Below are 24106 nucleotides of genomic sequence, written 5' to 3'. Positions count from 1 at the left end.
CTTTTTAGCTCATTTGAACGTTCACACGTTACAGTTGAGCAAATATTCACAGCAGCTTAATGGAATGCGATTATATGCCTCAACCCTAAATGCCCAGTGACATAAGCAGCCAAGTGTACTGGTATGAAAGGTGTGTTACGCACCTTGTGCATGGAGACCCAGCTCTGCTCTGAGACTGAACCCATGATGAGGGGCTCCTCCCTCACACAGCTACAGAACAGGCCACACTCACTTCCAGCCTTCCTCCGTTTTGCCAATATTGACTTCTAAGAGCAGCCACACTCGTTTCTCAGCTGCTTCTGTTCCAGTTGTGATATTACAGTGAGTCATAGTTTGGTGGCGGTGCCAGAGGGCCCCACTATTTTGTCTGTGTCTACTCCTAAACCCCTTCCATTTACCCTGTGGAGGACTGTGGTAATAATGCTCTGTCCTGCTGCAAACCTCTTCTTTCTCTCCTTCTTTGCGACTGAGGTGGAGTCGAGCCCTCATTTTGTGCACCACACAACCTCCCTTGAGTTAGACAAGTTAGAACCAGTTGGTTTTAACACTGCGTGATTAAACACGTAACACACCTTTATGTCTTTGTTATTATTGTTTAATGAGCAAATGAACTGTGATGCTTCACAGGTCATCATCAAAGTCTTTGACTCAGTGAAGGGACCTGTGCGTCTATTTTTAAAAGCTATATTGAGGCTGACATCAGCCCTGCATCATAATAACCCTGCTCAATTATTCAAATGTGACAGTCGTGTCGAGGCGAGCACGCGGGGGGTGATGCAGAGATGAACGCTCCGGCTTCTGCAGCTTTGCACAGCGGCTTCATGTGGAAAGGCACTTCTGCTGCAGGTAACTTAGTAACTGCCACTTACGCTTGTTGGCTTAAAAATAAAAATAATGCAACAATACGTCTCTGTCAGGAGCAGCCGCTGTGTTGTGGCCTCAGGGTTGTTCTCTGTCCTTTCACGTTTACCAGGAGTAACAGGAAACATGGGACATTCCTGAAAATGTTATTGTCACATAAATACCTCGGGAAATTGCGATTGCTAAACGGAAATTAAACACTTAAAGCCTGTGTTTGTGACTCAGGCGGTTGATGGAATAAATAATAACTGGCTCAGGCAGAATGAAACAGGAGCTTGTTTAAATTCTGCTTCATTCATTATCTGTCCTCTCAATCTAAATGTATCTAATGACTAACAGTAAACGCTTAGATGTTGAAATCCCTTCTGTGAACTGTGTGAAAACACAATAAGCACCTGTGCTGATTAAACTGCAGACTACATCTGTCCTGTGCCTCCTATAAATACATGGCTCTGTGTATTTTAACCTTAAACGTGTGTGTGTCCAGGCTCACGAGGTTCACGAGAGGGCGAGTCTGGTTCAGAGTCAATCCTGGGACGACGAAGCGACAAATGTGCACATCACTGACGGAGGTCAGTTACTCATGAGGTAAAGAGACTCAGAAAACTCGCGAACACAAGAAAAACAGTAATACTTAGATTGTAAATCTTCTTATCCTGTATCTTTATGGACATAAAATGAATACAAACACAAAGCGCCATGTGTAAAAGTAGGAAAACTCAAAAACAATATTTCCTGAGTAAATCTGGGCTGAGCAGAATGTTTTTGAATTGGTAGAGAAAACATCTGATGGTAGAAACATGAACTCATACTCACGAAATGAGAGAGTGCACTCTGGTTTAAGCAGGAGTCGTCTGTGGACATGCAGATGAGGTCAAGCTTCGCTGTGTCTGCACATTTACAGCGCTCTTTTCAACGGCGCCGTTTCCTTCCTGACGCCTTCAGCGAGTGGAGAGTGGATCCTTCCCTCCTGCAATCAGCCCAGTGTCTAAAGCGTGCGGGTGAGACGAGAGCATCTGCATATTGAATCTCTTTCATCCTCTTTGAAACTGCTAGTTATCAGGCAGCTCACCTGTTGAGATCAGTTTAAGGAAGGAGGTTTGTAAACGCTCATTTTACCTCCTGCCACTTCAGCAGCTGCTGCTGAGAACTGAGATGTTGCTTTAAGTAGCTTCGTTCAGGCAGAAGTCAAGACGGACGCAAAGGAGACATCTTTAGGAGATCTCAATTACTGATTAATAATTAACAGTCACTGCAGGCAGACAATCACCAGAGAGAAGGCTGTTGAGTTAAAAGCATATGGTAAGTAACTTTTTGGGAAACAGCATGGCTGGATGAGTCCAGACATAATCAGAGGCACTTCAGTTTGGGAGATAAATGAAGCAGAAAGGAGCATCAATTACTGGATATGAATATGAGCTGTGCATGTGTTTGCACCAACGTGCTTTAACCGTGGGTTAATGCAGTGGTCGCCGTTCTTTCACAGGCATCGTAACAGAGCGGCTCCATCAGGCCGCAGACGGTGCGTTCACTGGCTTGTCGTGGTGCTAGGAAACTGCGCCGCTCCCACGCTCGCTACTTTTCACGCGCAGTCGGGTTGGATGCTCGCGATCGGCTGAGAAAAGCGGAGCACGGGTGGAGCTCGAAGGGCGGCTCGTGGCGTCAGAATGCACGTCTCCCTCCGGCAAACGGGGACAAATCGGCCGCCACCGAGCGTGTTCTCACGCTGGCTCCCCATCTCCGCCATCCACGGTGTGCGCTCCTGCCACAACATCATGTCCTGCAGACAGCTTTCTCCACTTATAGCCTGAGGTCTGACCAGTATTGATCCTCTACCTCTGCTGCTTCCACAGATGTGTTTCTACTATGAGGCTCCATAGCATCACAACAACATGTACTATTTAACCATTGAATATACTGTATACTTATGTTATGCTATATATGTCTCACAACATCACCTCAAATAGGCCAGTAGTTGTGTATCTGAATGACTTGAATGATGCTCTTTTGTGCAGAACTGTCTTGCTTTCATCCCACACGCTGATGATCGCTCCCTGTGCATGTCCAGACGAAGCCCGTAGCGCTGGCGGTGCCTCAGCTGCCGGACTCTGTCTGACTGGCCAACATTCTCACACATCTCTATCATGCGGCGCAGCAGACGTATCCATAAAGCGGGACATGCTTCACTTTTCACACCTCCAGCAGCTGCTCAGCACAACATCTCTTCATTACGGATGGCCCGCGTCGCCCGGTGGCCAGCGCATAAATCCAGCCGGAGTGCCGAGGTGTCTCGAAATCTCTTCAGAGACATCGCTCTCACACCATTGGCCAAAGTTCTTCCGCAGATCTGAAGTTGATGGACTCCGTCCAACTCCAATCCATAACTAAGTACTGACATTTAGACCTGACGTGGATAAATCCTGCCACGCTGCTCCGGCTCCTCGGCAGTAAATTGATATCTGCAACGTGTTTGTACACTGCAGCGCTGTTCGTCAGCCTGGATGGTGTGAACGCTTATATACTATAGGATTTACTGTGTGACTGAGCTGCTCGGCACCAACTTCAGACTAAAGTCAGGCAGGTCAGTGGTACAGTTTAGAATCTAGCTCATCTCTGAGCTGAGTCAAACCTTTAGGCTTAAATACCGACAAAAAGCCTGCAGACGTAGAATCATCCCATGACTGAAGCCTTGAGTGTCTTATTTTACATTACTCTCAGCCTGACTGTTCTTAATAAGAGTTTTCTTAGATGCAGACGTGTTTGCAACTCTTCTCTTACGACCCCCTAAACTTTTAATTAAAACCTTTGGGGGTAAACAGATTTACTTGGATGTGCAACAACAAGACCACGCTACATAATGTCTTGCTCTTCCGTTCACTTAAAGAAAATGCCTGACAAACTAGCGTCATCAAAGCGACATATGCCACAGAGGTTGCCCACCACAGCTAGAGGCTCTCTTATTAATTGCCTGTCAGATGTGTTTCTCAGGTGCAGCCGTGGCAGATGGCCTACGAGCCTCGCTCAAGTCACACCGTGGCATCTCTCACTTACATCCAGATCATTTAAATACTGCATCTGGATGCACAAAAGCCCCGCATTAGAATGATGAAGGTGCCCAATTTAAAATGCATCACACTTTAATCTGAAGCGCTGATTGCTATGTATATACGGTGGTGGGAAGAGACATTGGACCCCCGTCTGCAGTAGATGGGCCTGGGAGGGGTCCTGCAGCTTCTCCAAAAGCTCTGGGCCTCTACAGACACTCTGCAACCAGCAAACAGTCAGCAAACTTTGTTCCATTTTAGTATGAGACTCGCACAAAGTGGGCTGAAAGCGACCGGCGAAGCATTGCGCCGTACGATACTTAGCATTAAATGACACGATTAATCCACAATATTTCCTGGCAGCACGTTGATTTCATTATCAAACCCTGTGAAAGACTTGCACAATGTGCTGATAAGGTCTGTTGGAGGGGACCGATCAATTCAAAGCAAAGACAGTGAAACGCAATACATAACCCAGTCTGTATATCAATAGGAATATACGGCTTTAAGACTGAATAATTGAAGACTTCTCCTGCAAAAACACACAAACAGTTCCAGGAATAGTCTCTTTTTATTATTAGATGTGATCTTAATGTCATGAAGGTTGAGGTTTATGATATTAGATTATAATGAAGGTATTTAGCACCGTGAAGTCATTAAATGGAGATCATAAATCATCTGTGTTTGACTGAAATAGCTTAGATTCACATAAGAGAGTCCAGAGTCCAAGAGGTTTCACTTGTGTTGCTGTAAAGTAATGTTATAAGAATGTTTTATTCCCACAAGCTGTGACCAAAGACAGGACAAGACAAACTATGGCTCCTGTGATGAATGCATGTGGTCACAGAGTGAAGTTGACTTTGTGAACACTGTGTACTGAAACAGACTAGATGAAGGCTCACAAAGGGATTTAAAGGCTTTCTAGAACAAAACATATATTTTGTTTTGGACTCAAATGTCCAAAAATGTTAAACAGGCAAAAACATATCGATATAACATGACAGACAGGCTGTAAACTGTAGTTACTGTAATGAAATCCATAGTGACTCGACAGGAGTGTAAATGTGCTTCATGACACACAAGGTCAGCTGTTAATTTACCTGATTGTTGCTAATCAATAATAGCTTTAATTGATAAACAGAACAATTCATGCAGCACTGAAAACTGAATTCTGGTCTATTTGAATATGTAAAAGCGTCATTGTCCTGTTTTCTGTGTTGTTTAGTTTCGATTCTCTCCTTAAATCCGTCACGTATTAGTTTCTCCACTGATAAAACGCGCCGCTCCACCCCTGGCACGTCTCTGGGTGTTCTTCACTTTGTCTCGAATCAGAGCATGACAGCAGGAGAAATCCATCTGTCTCACACATGACAAGGTGGAGAAAAAGATCCTTTCATGTTCCCTGTCAAAATAACCAGAGGCGCCTGGAAACACGTGTGACAGATATTACCAGGATTAAGGTTATTACTCAGTGAGATTCCAAGTGGTTCCACATAAAACTGTAGCGTGAGCTGTAGGCAGGCAGAAAAAAGCCACGCTGGGAAATTGAATACTAACCTTGTTCATGAGTGAGAGGCAACATTGTGCATCAGTGCCACTCAGCCAAAGCGGGAGTGAGTCAACGCGTCGCGATCTGTCATCTTAACGCGTTTAGGTGCAGTGAAGAGCGGCCGACGTGCAGCCGGAGGAAGAAGAGGCAGGAAGGCCGGCCAGCGCCGCTCAAGTCACGGCGTGCGCCGCGCTCAGCCCGACTGATGGCGCCGTCCATTCCCCTTAACCACCGGGCACCGCCATCGCCGTAGCAACAGATGTTTACAGCAACACGTAACATGTTAGTAACAAAAAACGACAGTTACGTAACAGTCACACACTGTAAATGTACCCAAATTACCCAAAATGCATTGCTATTTCATCACACGACACTTACTGTATCATGTAATAGCAGCTTTTTTAGCCTGACCGGCCAAGAATAACACGAACGTGACATTTTATGGACAAGAGCCGCTCGTGTCAACGACGCGGCCGCATAGGAAGAAGAGGGGAAGCGGGTGAACTGCACCTCAAGCCCTGTTTGACGTTTACTGTACATATACAGTCCATCTTCCTTTCTCTGTCAACACACAGGTAATAGCTGTTGTGTTTTCCTGCCTCTCTTCATTCTTCAAGGCGAGCGGTTCCTCCTCCATGTTTAATATCTGATGATATTGGCCTGAGCGTTGGTGGAAAACTCTTGAGCAATATGTTCTGCGCCCCACCCGGGCGCAGGTTCCATAAAATCCCACTAAGTTGAAGTGACTAAATAAACTGGCAGAAGCTTGAGGAAAAGTTGGATGATGCGAAGGGCTTATACAGTTTCCTCTATAGGCAATTATATCAAAGAAATGTGTCAGATATGATGTCAGAAGATCAAGCGTTGAACCCGCGCTCTGACTTGTCAGGCTGAAGCTGATGCTGAGCGTTTATTCTGTCTCCTTGTTTAGAGCCGCTTTTAATTTTATTTATTTATTTCTTTACTTTGCAACCCACTTGCCTTTTTCATATGAATATCAAAATGAAAAAGTAATATATTGTCATGCACATATAGTTTATTATTCAAGGTTGTGTTTTGTTCCAGGGACTCCGCTGTGCCAGTAGCAGTGTGATCGGCTGAGGCGTCGGAAATTAAATCCCCCCCCCCCCCCCCCCCCCCTCGCTCCCTCCCCCCACTTGTTCTCTCCCTCTGTGTGTGCGTCTCCCCCTTCTCTCACCAAACATTTACTCTGCTGGGCACACTTTCTGAAGTGTGAACTGAATTATAGATTTCTAATTTCATCTAAACTTGGGGCCAGTAGGCCTTTGGTGAGCAGCATGGATATTTTATCACAAATGAAAAAGTAAATAAAAATACAATAGCCTAAGGGCCTGATGGAAAACCATACTTTTTGAGTGGATAAATGAAGGGAATGTTGACAGTAACAAAGTTTCAGTCGTTTCCTCTGGGTTCAGTCCAGAAATAAAACAAGCAGGAAGTTGGCGTATTTGGCTGTGATCAACAAACACCACGTCGAAGCCCAGGTCTCGTTACTGGAGGCTTCAACCAGTCTGGGTCCGCGTTTGCAGCGCCGCAGAAGCAGTCGAACGGATGCGTGACTAATTAACTTACGTGTGATGGAGTGAGGAGGTGGCTCGAGGCCGCTGAGCAGACGATCAGACAGAGGTCTGTTGACGTGTGACCTCCGTGGGGTGAGGACGCCTCCGATGGACAGTAGCAGTGATGCTCCTGTCAGTGTCTGAAGTAAGAACACAGTAATGTGGTTTTATGTGTTTGTCATGTAAAAACAAAAGGTGAGGAGCTGGAATCACCTGATGGCATCTTATGAGCCTGTGTGTTGAGGACTGTGTGTTGGCAAGATGTACTGTATGATAATGTTATAATTATATTTTTAATATAATTGAAGAACTTCCCAGCATGCACTCTGATAGAGCCATGTATATTTGTCTCATTAGTCAAATGACTCCCTTGAATTTGTGTCTTATTCACAGTATCATAAAATCTGTCTCTATTGGAGACGGGAGCTCCTCTTCTCTCCTCACATCTGACCTCTGACCTCACAACGTGGCAGTTCCTCCACGGAGGCGGGTCCGTAGCGTCTGCAAGAGGCAAAAAGGGTGATGAAGCACAATGTGTGGTGCCCTCTGTCCCGTTGATCAGGAAGAAAACGGCACCGACCACGCTGCGATTCACCGGCCACAAATAACAGATAAAGACTGGAGCGGAGCTCCACTGTAGCTAATGTCAGGCAGGAAAACGGTATCTGCCTTTTCTGTGTGATTGTGTTGCATAGTGATGTCTGGAGATTGAAGCTCCCAGGCTCAAACCCCTGGCAGACATTTATTTTGCCTTCTAAAAAGATAAACGGAGCGATTTCCTGCTATCAGGTCCACAGTGTGTCTGGAGCCTCTGCTTGTGAAGTCACACTGTGTGCGTCTTACTGCATCGTCCAGATATTACACAACAGATGCTTTTATTTGTTCGGAAGCCGGCTGACGCTCCGTTCCCTAAAAGTGCGGTTCAAGGAAACCTTCTGAGGCCAGAAGCGCTGGCTCATTATGCATCGTCCACTGTGTTGAGGTGGGGTTGAGCCTCCTGCAGCGCTCGGAGGTCCTGATCCTCACGGGGACTCGCTTCCTGCTGCTTCTCGCTTGTGCTACGCGCCATGTTTTCTTCCCCTGGAGCCTCACAGAGTTTCACAGAAATAAGTGGAGAGAGTTCAAGTAAGATATTAACGAGCTCACTTTGGCTCCAATAGAATTCAAACCTATCAGCATGAGGACAAGTAAAAGCAGGTCCAGAGCCGCCGTCACACAGAAACATATTAATATGTCATTAATGACTTTGTCGGGTGCGTTTTGTCGTCTTGTCAGAGGTGAAGACACGTTTGAGCGGCGGTTTGTAACTGCGTGTTTTTAGAGCTCGCTGGCGTAAATGCCAGACGCTGCCTGTTTCCAGTGATTAGCCTGAGTGTCCACCCACCATTTGCCACAATCAATACCTCAGTGGATCCTGGACGCGAGGCAGCTCCTGTAACAACCAGCCAATGCATCTATTTCAATGCTTCTCCATATTATTGATCACGTAATCCACTCGGCTCAGCGCCATAACTTAATAGATCCCTTCGGGAGCGGTGCGAAGAAATGTCAGGCCACTCGCGACGCGGGAAGCGGCTCCAACGCTCTGATGTCCTCCCACCTCCGTCCGAAGGACTCCTGACTGCTCCCCGCGAACACAGCGGCGCATTTGGAAGAGCCTGCGAAAACGCTCCCACGCTGAAGCCATTGTTTACGCGAGCTGCAGGTAATTCACCTTCCGCTGTGATTTTTCGACTTCGACAGCGGCCGTGGCACCTGCTGCTGAAATCGCTTGCGAGTGTTTGTGAAAATGCAGCCTGTGGTGGATGTTTGGGAACATGGTCTGACATTAGCAGCGTCCATTTTAAATGAGGACAAATGAAAACATCTGCTTCGTTGTCTTGGTTTGCAAATTACTCTTGTTCATGTCCTCTGTGGATCCGTCCTGCGGCCACTCTCATCCCACTTACGCCCTAAAAGTGATGACTGGGCACTTCACCCTCTCCTCTTGGAGGCAGATAGTACAGTAGATGTGATGTAATAGTCACATCTGGATCACACACAGGCTGGGAAGGGGCAGGTTCCATGATGTGGAGGGCCCTAAAAAATCCTGATCATCAAACGAAGCCAAAATATGAAAATTATTTGAATTCAGATTCATTTTTTTGGCCCAAATTGATTTGATGCTTTTGCTTCACCGTTAAAGGCCTTCAGTTGACTTTTATCCGGGACTCTTCTAATTAACGCCACCGCTCACGTGGGTCCGTGTCGTCTGACGCGTCTCTGGTTCCGGTCCAGTGTGACGTCAGCTGGAGCCACCGGGTCGTGGGGGAGGGGGGGGGGGGGGGGGGGGGGGTCGCAGTGGGACCGGCTCCAGTTCGGCTGCTGGTCGGTGTGTGGATGACTGGCCGCTCTCTCCAGTGGCCGGTGGCTGAGGTAAACACTTGTTAGTCTCCGTCTCACACGGGTCTGTGTTAAACAGTCATGTGACGAGGTGGTGGCAGCTTCAGTGCGTGGGCTGTGCCGCTGCTTCTCTGCTGCTGCTGCTGCTTTCTCCGTGTCTTTGCTGTCGACATCTCCCTTTTCCCGCCATCGCTTCCCTCCTTTCTTTACTCTGTGCTTATTTTTGCCATAGTGTAATATTTTACTAGCTTTACGGTCCATTAGGTACATTTTCAGTCTGAATACACTCAAACCCAATGCATGTGGATTTTCTCAGACTGAACAACATGGCCTTTTCTTTATTATTGGACTTTAATGTAAACAATGTCATTCCTTGACTTCAATAAAATAACGTGTTCATCTATAAAGTCAGTGCATCCTCAGATCAGTCCCGTCGTCAGAATTAAATATCTGAGTGACTCTTGGATGCATTGTCATGAAATGTTGTGCAAACATTCATAGACCCCCGAGGATGGATCCTACTTTGATGATCCCTTGACCTTATCTTCTAGCACCACCATAAGGTTGACATTTCTGCTTCAGACTGAACTATTTTAGCAGATATTGAATGGATTGCTGTGACATTTAGAGGATCCATTTTAATAATATTGATGCTCCTCTAACTTTTCCTCTAGTGGCCGCAAGGTGAAAGTTTCCACATACTCAGTTGACTATTGACCAGGCGAACTGGCAGAGAATTCATACATTCATGGTTCCCAGAGTCTGACTTTTAATAGTTGTTGATTCCCCAACTTTTGCTCAGGTCCCTGTTAGCGTTCTGACTTAAATACCACCGCCCCTGAGTGGAGCTGTGGCTGTAAACTCTGGGTTTGTCAGACAGAGTCACTGCAGGATCACGGTGGAAGGACGTGCGTAATGGGACATTTTGAGTGGACATTTAAACACCCTTATTGTGAATTGAGTGGGTTTTGAGAAATGAATGAATATGAATAAGATAGGCCACAGCGAAAGGTCAAAGGTCAGTCAGTAGACAGGCTCGATGGGCTCCTTCCTGTTGCTGCTGTTGGACTCATTCGACTTTGAACGCGTCCTTAAACTGGCAGCCTGGCATCTCCTACCTCGAACCCACTCAAGCGATCCGTCCGTCTTGTGGATCCTGCGCCAGCCCCCGTCTCACCCACAGCTACTGTGATCTCCCTTCGCTTTAACGACGCCTCAGGTAGAGCTGAGACGTCTGCATTTGTCTTCCTTCTGCTTTGTTTGTTGCCTTTTTCTTCCCCAAACGTGAAGTGCCGCCAGAAGAAGCGGGTTCTGGCCATTTATTGACTAGGCACAACCACTTGGTGGCCTGGGGGTACACTTGCATACTTTCCTTCTGCACCATGTGGATTCTGTGTGAAGTCGGAGCCAAACTAGGCAGCAGAAGCCTCCGAATGCAGCCAGACACAGCAGGTGGAGCGCACCACAAAGACAGACACAGACAGCGCTGCTGCACCGCTACCAGAGCCGGCTGAGAATATATTTGTCTGCACAAAGGTACTTTATGTATTTGTGGGGTGTATGTCATGGTGTGATTTTGGCGTGAGGTAAGTGGGAGGAAACTTGTGTGCTCAGCTTGTAGCTATTTTTAACCGCGGCTCCCTGCCAGCATGAAGTTAGGAGCCTGCACACGCTGCCTCCACCTCAGCTCCGCTCCTTTGGAGTCTGCGGCAGGAACGCATGGAAGCTAAACATCGCGTGTGATGGGAATGAAGCGCTAGTTCAGTGATTTCCACTCTTGTTTTACAGTGTTACGTACAGGGTTACCTATAGAATCTGTACGACCTTTCTAATAATATCTCCCGTCTTTGTTTGAGGGAGTTGTAGTTTATTGGATTTTGCCAACACACGTCTGTGAGCCTCATGTCATGAATATGCAAACTGCGTCTTGAGAGAGAGGCTATTTTAGTCTTATGTTGTTTAGAGGCAGCGAACTCAAGTGAATGATGTAATGTGTTGATGTTATAACACTGGAGTGATTTTATTTTTGAGCCACACACGACGAAAGCCTGTTTCCAGATTATTCTCCATTTTTATGGAGCGTTTGATGTGACGCCCGGTGTCACCGCTGACCTATTCGTTTACCACTCACGCTGTGACATGAAACGCCATAAAAGTAACATGATTTATAAGGAGGTCTGTCGGTGCGTGGGGAAGTATTGACGCTCCTGAGATAAATGCAGGGCTGTAATCCAATCGGCCTGTTGGTCTGTGGGTCAGCGTTCAAGCTGGTGCATGTCTCTGAATGTGAAATCGGATTAGCTTTATTGTTCTGCTCTGTGACCTCTGTTTATTGGCTCCTTTTGACCTTTGCCTCCTGACAGACGGCGTCTTCACCCCCATTAATCCGACGGCGCTACCAGTGAATTATATGGAGAGACAGGATTAATTGTAACGGATGAACACATGACGTGTCGGGCCTGAATGTTCCCATACAACAAGACGATGTTTTCTATGAACATGATGACAACTTGCTGACAACTATGCAACAGACAAGTCACAAATATGTTGACAGTGCACGCGTCAATCAAACCAAAGTCAGAAGATTGTTTTTCCTTTGCTTCTTTACTTTGGCAGCGATTTTGTACGACTGCATGAATATTAACCGAGCTGATTCAAAACATGCACGTCAAAATAAAATCAGGGTAGGGGTTGCATCACACCTCGTGCTTCTTCCTCCTACTGTGGTTTGGAGTATTGAAGTATCAAAACAAGGCCTAACAACCTCAGCCTGTGAATAATTCACCAGTGTACAGACATGTATTTGCTTCTCTCCTACTGTGCATCAGCTCAGACTCACATGTGGACAGTCGGGTTTTAAATTCAGTTACGCTGAGTTTGACTGATATCATAAACGTGTGCTCGCTCCTGTCGACGTCACACTTTAGACCTTCGTCTTTACATAAGTTGGCAGAGCTCTGGGAAGCTCTATGAAAGATTTATGTGTCAGGAGCTTCATCCTGAGTTCCCGAGAGTTGGTGTGTCTCCACTCTGAGAGGAGGAAAGAATGAAAAAGTAGGACGGAGGACGATCTGATGACCACAGAGTGTGGGTTTCACTGTGTTACACACAGATGCCGATACACAAAGTGTGTTGAGTTTATTTCTGTTTGTCACCAAGGCCTCAACCGGCATCATTACTGGCACAAACTGCATGATTTGGTCACGTTCTGAGGCTCCCAGTCATGAATGATGTAAATAGACGCGTGTGCAGGTTGACAGCACACAGTTACAGTCGCAGCCTTTTCCATTGTTTGATGGTTTGGAGCTGAACGAGAGGCTCAGGGCCACAATCAGCCAACGAGAGCTGCCATGTGTTTGGATGCAACATGGGTTGATCACTACTGGTAACATGTGGAAGATGATACTGAACCCGTTTAGTGACTGGGCATCCAGTATGTGACCTCATCTACTGTAATAGAGCCCCTGTATTATTTTAAAAAGTCTTGTTGTGACCTTCTTGTTTGTTACAGCACTGGAATACATTACATTTATTTTGCTGCTCATTATTATTCAGGCCCAGTGCTTCCAGTACAATTAAGGATTTAGTCATAGTTTGGCTGTTGCAGCATAACTATAAATACTTCCAGCAAGGGAAATGGCATAACACTCATTAATGCACCAAGCAACACAGTTTTTCAGTGGCCTACATAGAAATATCAGCAAAAAAACATGATGCTGAATGTCATACAAAACAAGCCCGTCCGTCCCGTTAACGCTCAGAGTGCACCTGGCTAATACCTGGAGAACCGCAATGAAATATAATAAGATCATATTTACATACTGTCACATTCTCATTTCTGCACTGCAGCGCATGACGGTCTCAATTCGCGTGTGTGTGTGTGTGTGTGTTTGTGTGTGTGTGTGTGTGTGCGTGTGTGTGTGTGTGTGTGTGTGTGTGTGTGTGTCTCCCCCCTGCAGAGAGAGAAAAAAAAGTTTCTCTGAACACCCTGATCTATAAGCCACAAAACACCCATTTACAGTTTAAAAGTCTTCCCAGCAAAGAGATATTTAAGTGTGGAAATGACTGGTTTCTCCTTCCTTAATTGCAGTCCTGCTGCGCTGTGGTGTGCGTCGACACACACTTTATTCCACACCGGCTACGGCTACGTTTGAGAGATAAAGGATAACAAAACGACTTGCATCAAACAGCATCTAGGAGTGTTGTTCCTGGCTTCCTGCGCCGGTTATTGAACATAAAACCAGCAGTCATTCATGTTACGAGATAGGAAGACTGCATCGTTTGCACCTCTTCCTCCATCACACTGCGTCTGTCTCTGCCTTTATATCACAACCCTCAGCTGACGGAGGCTGCGGTTCGGCTGCGAGGCCTCAGCGCTTTCGCTGAAATAATGATAGGATGTCACGCTGGAAGTCAAACACAACAATTTGGCCGATAGCGAGGAGGCGCCGGGGCGTTATGAAGCGCTGCGCCTCCTGGAAGAGGACACAGATGTGCGTTTGCCTGGCGTGTGTCTCACCCGTGAAGTCCCCCCTTCACGCGTCCACAGGTGAAATGAGCAGCGCCTCGTCTGCTTCGATACCATCGGACGTCTGACTTAAATTCAGCTCACGGGGATTTCGCCGGCCCATCAGTCGCTCCATTATGTGCAGGTGCGTCGACTGGTGGGTACGAAACGGCAATTTAGCATGTTTTGCGTTCAATTAGAGATGAGAGAAGATCAAGCGCGGGCCAGACGAGTAGGAAGGAAGCTTATACGAGCTCAATATCAGCAGAACGCAGCGGCGTGTGAAACTATTCCTCCTCCTGGAGCCCAGATATTCGAAGGTATATATTTAGTGTGAGCATTTTCTCCAAACTAAGACCTAGAAAGATCACAGCTCCATTGAAGTAAAGATGAATAGTACAGAACAGAACTTCCTGCTTAATGATCAGCGGTGCAGCAGAGACAGGTGCCTCGGTTTCATTAGCTCTTGTCTAAAGTTTCAGGCTGTCATTAGGGAAAGTAACTTTAACAACAATACTGTTGATTCGTGCCGTCAAGGTGAACAGGCCTGTGCTGCTGCGTTAATCAAACGGGCCGGAGTCGCACGCTGGCGCTGGTCCTGCCCAAACAAGCCGTCATCCGATAATCAAACAGAGGCCGGATCGATGGCGGCAGAGATCAACGTGTCAACAACAGGCCGGCGCCGGTCAGCGACGCCCCGAGGGCGGCGGGAGCGGAGTGGGCGGAGCCAAAAGCGTGCGCGCGGCTGGGCTGCGAGAGGACGCCCTGGATCCTCAGGAACCAGGAGCGTTTACTCTGACCGTTCCCCCACACGAACAACAGGGAAACATAAGTCATCATGGAACATGTTGGGAGTGAGCAGCAGCTTCTGAACAGACCTCCTCCTTCCTGCAGGTGCAAACACACACAGCTTCCTCCGCTCGTCCCACCTTCTCATAAACACATATCACAGCCCGGCAGCATTTTATTTTATTTATTAATTTTTTTTTTCAAAGAATTGCTATTTTTGTCCCATCGGGCTGAAGTGGTAGCCAGACAATCCAGCAACAAATAATCACTATCGGCGCACGGCGCGGAAAGCGGCCCCTTCCCGTGTCACTGATCCAAAGATGTGTGGGATCGCTCGGGGTCATTATATCCCACCGGAAAGTTAATCTCACACCAATTAGTTCCAGCCCAGGAGCTACCGCCGGGCCCTGCGCTATGAAATGCTGGGATCCTCCGGGAGCCCTCCTCCCACCTTTTCTCTTTCCACACATCGACTTCTACACAACGAGCCGCAGTCATGCTCTGTGTCTCACACACACACACGCACACACACACACACACACACGCACGCACGCACGCACGCACGCACGCACGCACACACACACACACACACACACACACACACACACACACACACACACACACACACACACACACACACGCTTCCTCTAAGGTTTTCCGTATTGATCCAGCCATCATTCTATTTTAGCTCTGCAATCACGTCTAGTGATATTACCGGGGGTGTTACATGACTCTTCTAATTGGTGTGTCAATATGACGTCAGGGTTTTCCCTGCTCCGTGATTTGAACCAGCACTCAAGTGCATCCTCAGACAGGCGTTTCTTCTCGGGCGAAGCGTGATCTCATCTTGTATCGTAGCTCTTCAGACGTCTTGGAATCGAACGGAACGGGACACGCGCGGCCTGAACCTCTGGACGCCTCTGTACAGCAGAACATCTGGCGGCCGATGGAAGGACACAGTGGCTCAGACGCTTCTGGTTTCACAGAGCCGTCCACACCCAGGTGTGTGAGGCTTTCAGGTTCAGTTGTGTAACTGTTCCGATGAAAACGGATCGTGGCATTTGGGTCCAGCAGAGATTGGAGCCTGTCAGTTCCTCACCTCGTGTCTGACGTGTGGACACTGAGGACGGGTTAAAGTTTAAATCCTTTCACAGCTCAGTAAATTACAGTCAGACGGGGACGTTGGGAGGCTTTTAATAGAATCGCGTGGCGCAGCCTCCACGTCCCCGCGTCAGGTCCATGTGATGTGTCTTCCCACTCTCCCTGCGCTCTCGCTTTCACTTTTCTGATTTCTTTATTTGGTTCCCCTGTTTATCCCGCCTCATCATCGCTTCATTTCCTCTCTCGCAGCTCCCGTTCCCTCCTCCTGCTCCGCTTTCCTCTCAACTATTTTCACACGTCTGCGCGACATGACCGCGGGGCCTGTAAACACAGAGTGTGACAGATGCCGGTGACGGGGAGAAGTTCAGAGCTGCACTCTTCCACGGTGCCCTCCAACTCGCAGGTTTGTGGTGTACTTAGCGCCGGTGTCATTGTGCGTCGGTGTTCTGACACCATGACGCCTGCGAGACCTGGTTGTTTCTCCATTAAAACACTTCTGGGTTGAAGGACATTTTAGAACTGCTCGTTTGTACCAAGACGAAGTCTCTTAATGAACCCATTTGTTAGTTCATCATCTCAGATTTACCCATTTACCAGAAACAAATGAATAGCTGCTGCAAAGCAAAGTCACGCCGGCCGTGAGCTCGTTGGAGCACAGAGTTGTTCTCCTCTCCATCTCTGGAGGTAAAATGGTCCAAGCGGAGCCAGAAGCAGGTCCACATCTGTCCGCCTGGAAACCAGCAGGTGATGTTTGGACCTCATGGCGCGGCTCCATCCTCCCCCGTCTCTACCTGCCGCCTCCTGGCTGCAGGCAGCCTGTGCTTTGAGGCCGCTCCGCTTTGGTCCGGGTCCGGTCCGGGCACCGGGATGCGCTTTTGTGGAGACTCGCGCTCGGTCCGCTGGAGGATTGGCTGCGTGTGCGAGCCAAGCCTCCTCATGGCAGATTCATCAGCGCACTCATTGTGTCTAATTCCTCTCGCTGGCTGCGGCACTGCCCAGCCTTTCTCTGAGACCCCCCAAAGAGACAAACTTCGCAGGGTTCCCTCAAGACGAGATGATGGTATTGTCGTGTTAGGAGGAGCGAGCGAGAGGCACTTGCAGCTATTCCCTCTCTTTTCCTGTTGTCAGATGGAAGTGTGGGAACATGTCTGACACCACCAGATACTTACAGTTAAACTTCAGCGTCGACAATGGCGGTGGCAGTCACGCATTCATGCATATGCGCAGGGAGGATGACGCACATCCTCCTAATAAACTCCGGCGTAAGACAAAACAGCACCTGCTCCTTTTAAAGTAATCTGAGGCTCCTTGTCAAGTGCAACAACGCTCATGTTGGCAGTCAGGTACAAGAACAAGTAGAGAATGAGTCACACATAACACGCTTTCTGTGTCGGCCCATGTTGACTCGCACATTCACACCCAGTTTGTTCTTGGATTCGCTCAGAACATTTAAATTTAGGTTTAGAAATATCCTTTAATGCAGCAAACGAAGACACTCAATATGTTCCCTGCTCAAAAACGACTGCTGGCCTCCCGGTTCTGTAATTGAAGCAGGGACAGTGTCTGAGCCCCATCGCCTCACCCTCTGTGTACGAACGGACTGTCAAACAGAGCCGGCGAATGTTGGGGTTGATTTTTGTCACCCACAGCCTGTCGGGGTGAGCGTTCGCCGGCCGACGCGTCGATTGAAGACGCGGGCGACATCGGCGGGGAGTTCGGAAGCAGCGCGTCAAAGCGCGAGTTCAGAGAACAGACAGCGCCGCTGAGTCGTGACTGCGAGTGCAGAACTCGCTCGCAAGCGAGAGCAAAGTACGAACTCTCCCAGCAAATGCCCTTCTTTGTGTTTCAAGGACCTTTTTAGAAGGTGATTAATCGTGCCCATCGCTGCTCCTAATTTTTTAATATGGCTTCTGTGTCTTTTTTCTGTTCGAAGTCATTCATTGAACAGTCTGAGCCGACAAAAGTCTGACTGTGATCTTTGAAAGCAACACGAGACACCAGCGGAGCTTTAATCAGGCCAAATCCTCTTCACCCAAATTGCAGGTGCACTGGTCATAATACTGTTAAATTAATTAAAATGTCACAGCAAACAGTCTGGGAAAATTATACCAAGTTGACATTTGCATTTCCATTTAAGTGAGACCGTGTTACGATGTCATTCAGTGCCGTTGATGCACTTGTGTGTCTCTTATAGACAAAGTTGGTTTCGCAGTCTCTCTGTGTTGGTTCACATCTGGATCAGGTGTTCAGCAGTGGACGGAGGAAGAAGCAGGACTGAGGCCCAGCACAGTCCACGCACAGATATTCAACACCTCTTGGGTTCACGTAGGCTATGAAGGAGCCTGTGCATCTACCTGCACCTGGTTTTAAATGAAAATAATTGGGTCGGTGCTTTTGAACCCGCCGCTGTGCTGCAGGCAGCGCCTTCTTTGGATATATTTCAATCAAAGGCGGCGCCTACAAAGTACAGGCTCACGCCTACGCAGGGAGCGCGAGGCCGGTGCACGCGGCCGCGGGGGGTGCGCACGGGTCGGCGTGCACGCACCCGTGTAGAGTGTGACTGCAGCGGGGTGTCAGGCTTTGCAGACAGAGGCATGTCAGCATCACAGAGCCCCCCCCCCCGTGACAGGCGTCTCCACGACACCCCTCGGATCAGCGTGGCGCAGCCGTGGCAGCTCCTTACGTTTCAGTCTCCCCCACATTTCCTCCCCCACGTCTCAGAAACATGCTCGGGAGGCTTCGCCACACGTTTCCAGTCAGGACAGCAGCCATCGGTGTGAGAGCGTTACAGACCTGCTGGGTCACTACAGCCCAAACCTTCCGCGTCAGGAAACACAGTCGCACAGTCGTTGGATCTAAAGCAAACTTTACATACAGAAGCGGTGTCTAGATACAATTTGATGCATTTAAACAGACTCTGACAGATTCCAGAGGCGCATGAGGCAGCAGCCAAATCCTCTAAATGGCCCACAGGTATGAATAAGTGTGACTGATGGAGGTAATCGTGGCGTCCGCCCTCACGGAGTCGGACACTTTGATGCTCATATCCGATGACTCCAGAAGGGCTCAGGGCTGTCCAAGAGTGTGAAGCCTCCTCAGGAAGACTGTGCTCACGAGCTGCACCTTCTATGATGTAAGTCACGGACTGAGCTGGCAACCAAACATTCACATTCAGCTTGTATGAACGCTGTGCTCAGTGTAGCGAGGTTCGACCACATCAGTTACTAACACGCTCAACTACTTTAGGTGGAACGTGTATTAACTCAGGTTTGTCTGATAGTAGCATAGCATTACATCATTCAGACGCGACGGGGGACCTGGGTACGATGCTTGATGATGCAGGCATTCTAGGGAAGAGGATCTTCATAATATGTGACATGTGCTAACGTTCCTCTTAGTAAGTTCAATATAATGTCATAAAATGACATTCATCACCAAAGGACTGGAGCCAGTACGTGACAGCAGCTGGGTTCGGGGCAGGGCAGTAAACATGTGGCTCATCCTCCAGCTCCCCTGTGGTTCAGAAACATGCTATTGATTTTGCTGTGGCTGCTCCATCCAGGATGGTTGTGGCAGATTTCTGTGAAGGCCATCGACACGGCCTCCTGTGTTTGTGGGAAATGGACCCGACTAGTAATCTGAAGAGCACCAGTTTGGAATCCCCCGAGGGCCCAAACTCATATGTTGTGACCTTGAGGAGCTCATTGAATTCATACCTGCCTCAGTAAATATGGCAGTAAATATCACAAACGCTGCAGTAGATGTTTGTGTAATCAGTCTGTTTCTAGTTGAAGACATTTGAGGTTAGTTCAGTGTTGTGTAACACACGATGAATCAGATTTAAAGCGTCTATTGACGGACTGTCCGCTCGCGTCTTATCCCCGAGCATCTGTTCAGGTTCTGACCTCACGTGTGAATTCAGCCTCTCACAGACACAGGCAGACGCAGACAGACGCAGACAGAACTGCAGGCAGACGCAGACAGAACCGCAGGCAGACGCAGACAGAACTGCAGGCAGACGCAGACAGAACTGCAGGCAGACGCAGACAGACGCAGACAGAACTGCAGGCAGACGCAGACAGAACCGCAGGCAGACGCAGACAGAACTGCAGGCAGACGCAGACAGAACTGCAGGCAGAACCGCAGGCAGAACCGCAGGCAGGCGCAGGCAGAACCGCAGGCAGAACCGCAGGCAGAACCGCAGGCAGAACCGCAGGCAGGCGCAGGCAGAACCGCAGGCAGACGCAGGCGGACGCAGGCAGAACCGCAGGCAGACGCAGGCAGAACCGCAGGCAGAACCGCAGGCAGACAGACACTTCCTGGCTGCGCGGTGACGAGAGGCCAGAAACGCGGAGACTTATGGATTCTAACAGTTGTTTCTGTCACATTTGAGCCGCTTGCACGGCGGCTTAAGCGTCGTTGGCAACGCTCTGAGCGTCGCTGGACTGAGCTTAGCTTGATCCACCAGGTGAAACCAGACCTTAGCACCTCACTGGTGCCAAGGTCTGGTTTCACCTCAAGATGCTTCACTGTGTGTTTACAGGCTCCATCTTAGGAGTCGCTACATATATTAACAAAATCATAGTTTGTCAGTGCAGTGGTGAGTTCTAAATATGCATGGGCCTCTATGGAACCACTGTGAGACTGTTACACTCTAGTTGTTCCTGATTCGCTGTGAGCAGACCCAGACTGATCTTCTGATGTTTCCCAGAGCTACCTCCTCCTGCTTTATCTGTCTGCTTTGGTTATTGTCCCACAAGGACCTATTTATTTTATTGACAGGAGATTCTGGTTGAGTAGTTGACACAGTTTGACAAAGGCTTTTTGACTTTGCCTTCGGTTGGACCGTGTGTTACAGATCGGTTAGGTCTTTCCCTGTCCAGTTCTGTGTTGTGTCTGTTGCAATCATTTGTCTTTTATGTCTTTGAGGATCTTTAATGCACAAAGCTAATACTCACTCAATTCCAAAACATGCCTCTGTGTCTACACCCTCTTTGAAATGAGTGGCCTGCCTTTAGTGAGGGTACTTTTTGTAGTCAGCTTATGTTCATGAGGCTGATTGGCTTCGAGTGATGACCCGGTTTCAAGTCAGAACTATCCATCGCAGACGCCAGCGCAAATCGAAGCGTTTCGAATCAAAGTCTGCGCATCGTGGACTAATAACCACCACCGTGATGATATACGGGTCCACATTGTGCCTGGATGGCACCAGCCACAAGGAGCCGGGCTCGAACCCTCGTGTGGCTGCAGATAGTCTGACCCTTGAGCGCACACCAGTCTGAAAGCAGCAAGGTTACTCATAAAGAGATGGATGCTCCTTTTTGTCTCCGCTGTCGTTTGACAATCCATCTTAATGCACCGTAATGTTGGGTTTTTCCTTTTGCCAGGCTTTGCACGAATGCACCCAGTTTGTCTGTTACAGAAGGACGATGATAGAGACAAATTGCTGCTCATACTGTAGATGGCTTACTGTACTTCCTAGTGGCCAGAGAGGTGAGAAGAGGATGCACAGCTTCATACAAATGTGATGTGAGATTCTAAAAGTGAGCTACTGAATCTCTATATATTTAATGGTCGGGACTCTGTAAATGTTTTCAGCAGATACAGTAAAGGGGCTCAGAGCCAGTTTTTATAGCAACTTTAAAGTGAATCTTTACAGGCAGCATTTATGTATTAGGTGCATTAATTCTGTTACGCCATTGATTGTAGAGCACATATCTGCTTTTTGCACCATAAAACAAGAGAATTTACGAGGAACAACGTAATGAAAACTTTACGGCTCGCCGTCGTCCGCCATTTAGCAGGACAATATATGAGCCACTAATGGAAGAGGCTGCGCGGCTTGTTAAGCGTCTTGCACCTTGTGGCGTTGTGCGACTGGTGCAGCGGAGGCCTGGGCGTGGAATCAATACGCCCGCATGTGCAGCACAACGTGCGACGCCCGCCTAATTAAACCGGCTGCAGCTGAAACTGCAGGCGTGCTGCGTTCGAGGCCACTTTATTTGGCCGGCGAGCGTATCGACGGGTATCTACAACATCTGTGTGCAGTGTGTGACTTCCAACAGGACCCTTGACAAGGACAAATGATTTACAGAAGGGGAGCTGTGCACACCTTCCATCCTTGTTAGATTTATTTGAGGGGGATAAATACATACATGAAGCCCCCCTCACCAATCAAAGGGTCAGACTGATTCCTCGGCTCCTGGAAAGTGGAATAAAACAACTTTATAATCCACACATTTCCACCTGTGGCCATTTGTTACTAGAGGGAGGTGTCATTAGAGAAGCAGCCTGTTGTGCTGATGCCATATGTAAAGATGACAGTTTTCCCCCATCTGTCCTGCTAATGAGTGACGTATTAGCGGAGGCTTGTAAAACCTGCATTGTCATAATAGGCAGCCGTGCCCTTGTTAGTGTCTATGTAGTGTAACGTCAGCAGAGGGATGTGCTCTGTGCCAGGGGACGGTATTATTCTGTCTGACTGTCATGTTCACTGCAGTAGAAACTCCAAATTAAACATGCTCAAATGGAGCTAATTCAATAATGGACTGTCCCCCAAAAGCAAAATGCTCCGTGCTGTGACGTACATGGATAATTGTCTGACGGGACTAATTGTTAAGCCAATATTACTCAGCGTGACACTGGAGGCCCTGCATTAAAATCATGCCACCGCGCTGCATTGCTCTAATAGCGTGTCCCATCAGCCAAACGGAAACATAGACTCAGACCTTAAAGGAACTGAACGGATCGAGTGTGAGCACATGACACAGGAATCGTTTTGCCCCCTCGTCGTTGCCTCTGCAGCTGCAGCCTGCCCTTAATGACTGTGTCCATAACCCTTCACACGCCTCTTTGACTGAACGGCGCTACCATCCACCCTCCACCCTCATCTCATCAGTCTTTCACAGTCGAAGGTCATCAACCTGTTTGTCCTCCCCCTAACGTTGGGCTGGGTGAGTCCAACACATAAATGCAAGGTTGCATGGGGTTTAGTTTAAGTCACTCACTGGAAAAATCAAATCACTGAATCACCCCAAAAAATGCTTAATAAGAGCAACAGACTTTAAAGATGAGTAGCGTTGCATCAACGTGTTAGTGACTTTCAGCTATTTAACCTGGTGTCAGTCTTCCCCTCTGCAGCACCTGTGCTTGTATTCAAGTCACAGCACAAACCGGCCAAAGCTAACCTGACTTTTATCATTTACTTGATATAGCAACGGCTCGGAGTGAAGGAGGGAGAAATTGACCCCCTGGGGTAGTTGCTCAATGTCAAGGTCAGTGGCAAGTTGTCAGACACTACAAAGAAAAATCCATTACCGAGGCAGGGGGAAGGTGTAATATTTGTCATTCTCAAATGAACAGCAGCTATTTCCTGCCCACTGGTTAGGTGTGCCGCCTTCTGGGAGTCCGATACGACCGTGGCAAACCTAATGGCCTCCCGTTCTTGGGAAGCAGGCTGGCAGCACCGATCTGTGGTCTCTACATGTCACATAAGCCTGTAGGGCACATGGACCAGACGTAGCATGTCTGCTAATGCTGAGTGCACTATGAATAGGAACCTGGAATCTGACTGTACGGATGTCATCGTATACTGTAGTATAAGACCAGACATACTGGGCCAAACTGGCCAGTTATGGGGGCTAACAGCGCCTCAAACGTGAGCAGGCAACATGCACACGTCAATAGTAATTTAATATTGAGGGCTAAGTAGAAATATGAAGTATGAGATTTGCTGGAGAAGCATTAAGCTAGTCTCTGTCGCCAGCTGACTCTGTTAATTCAAATTGAAAAGGACTGTTTTAATGCCACTGTAGGTTAAATGGCCCGTTACTTGTGTGTGGACCACATAACAGTGAAAACTTCCCTGTCAAGCAAAGATGATCCTAAAATAAAAACAAAAGGATTTAGTGAACAGTCCGTGACCCTCTTTATCTCAGTCCTATTGTGTAATGAGATGAAATGATTGCACAAGAGAGACAGAAACTGGGTTACTCTGACACTTCCCTCTGAGAACCGCTTTGACAAACATTCAAAATTTAATCTGTTTATATTTAGCTCCTTCATGATTGAATAATGCATCCCTTTTACATGCAAAACAACTGCAGGGTGTCAGCGATAATGAAAAATGGATACATTCAACTTAGTTCCCCAAAAAAATAAAGTTCTCTTCTGCATTTCTCTTTTGCAAACTCCACCGACCAAATCCATCATTAACAACATTAAATCCATAAAACATCAAGCAACCTGAGGAGGAATGAAGGGAAAAAGCCAGCGGAATAGCTTACGATTAGTT

At 47.9% G+C, this 24106-nt stretch overlaps 1 protein-coding gene across 2 annotated transcripts in view; it reads left to right on the top strand.

Moving 5' to 3' along the window:
* The window catches only part of LOC114851386 (5,6-dihydroxyindole-2-carboxylic acid oxidase-like), a 323305-nt gene that overhangs the window by 264470 nt on the left and 34729 nt on the right, over window positions 1-24106 (top strand). For both annotated transcript variants that reach the window (XM_029143235.3, XM_029143236.3), the window contains 2 exons: window positions 1349-1433; window positions 1766-1862. In XM_029143235.3, coding sequence (XP_028999068.1) covers window positions 1349-1433; window positions 1766-1862 — 182 coding nt within the window. The remainder of the gene's footprint in view (window positions 1-1348; window positions 1434-1765; window positions 1863-24106) is intronic.

Source organism: Betta splendens, chromosome 2 (assembly GCF_900634795.4).
Source record: "Betta splendens chromosome 2, fBetSpl5.4, whole genome shotgun sequence".
Taxonomy (NCBI): Eukaryota; Metazoa; Chordata; class Actinopteri; order Anabantiformes; family Osphronemidae; genus Betta; species Betta splendens.
The sequence above is the reverse complement of the archived record's forward strand: the minus strand, read 5'-3'. Positions and strand labels throughout refer to the sequence as shown.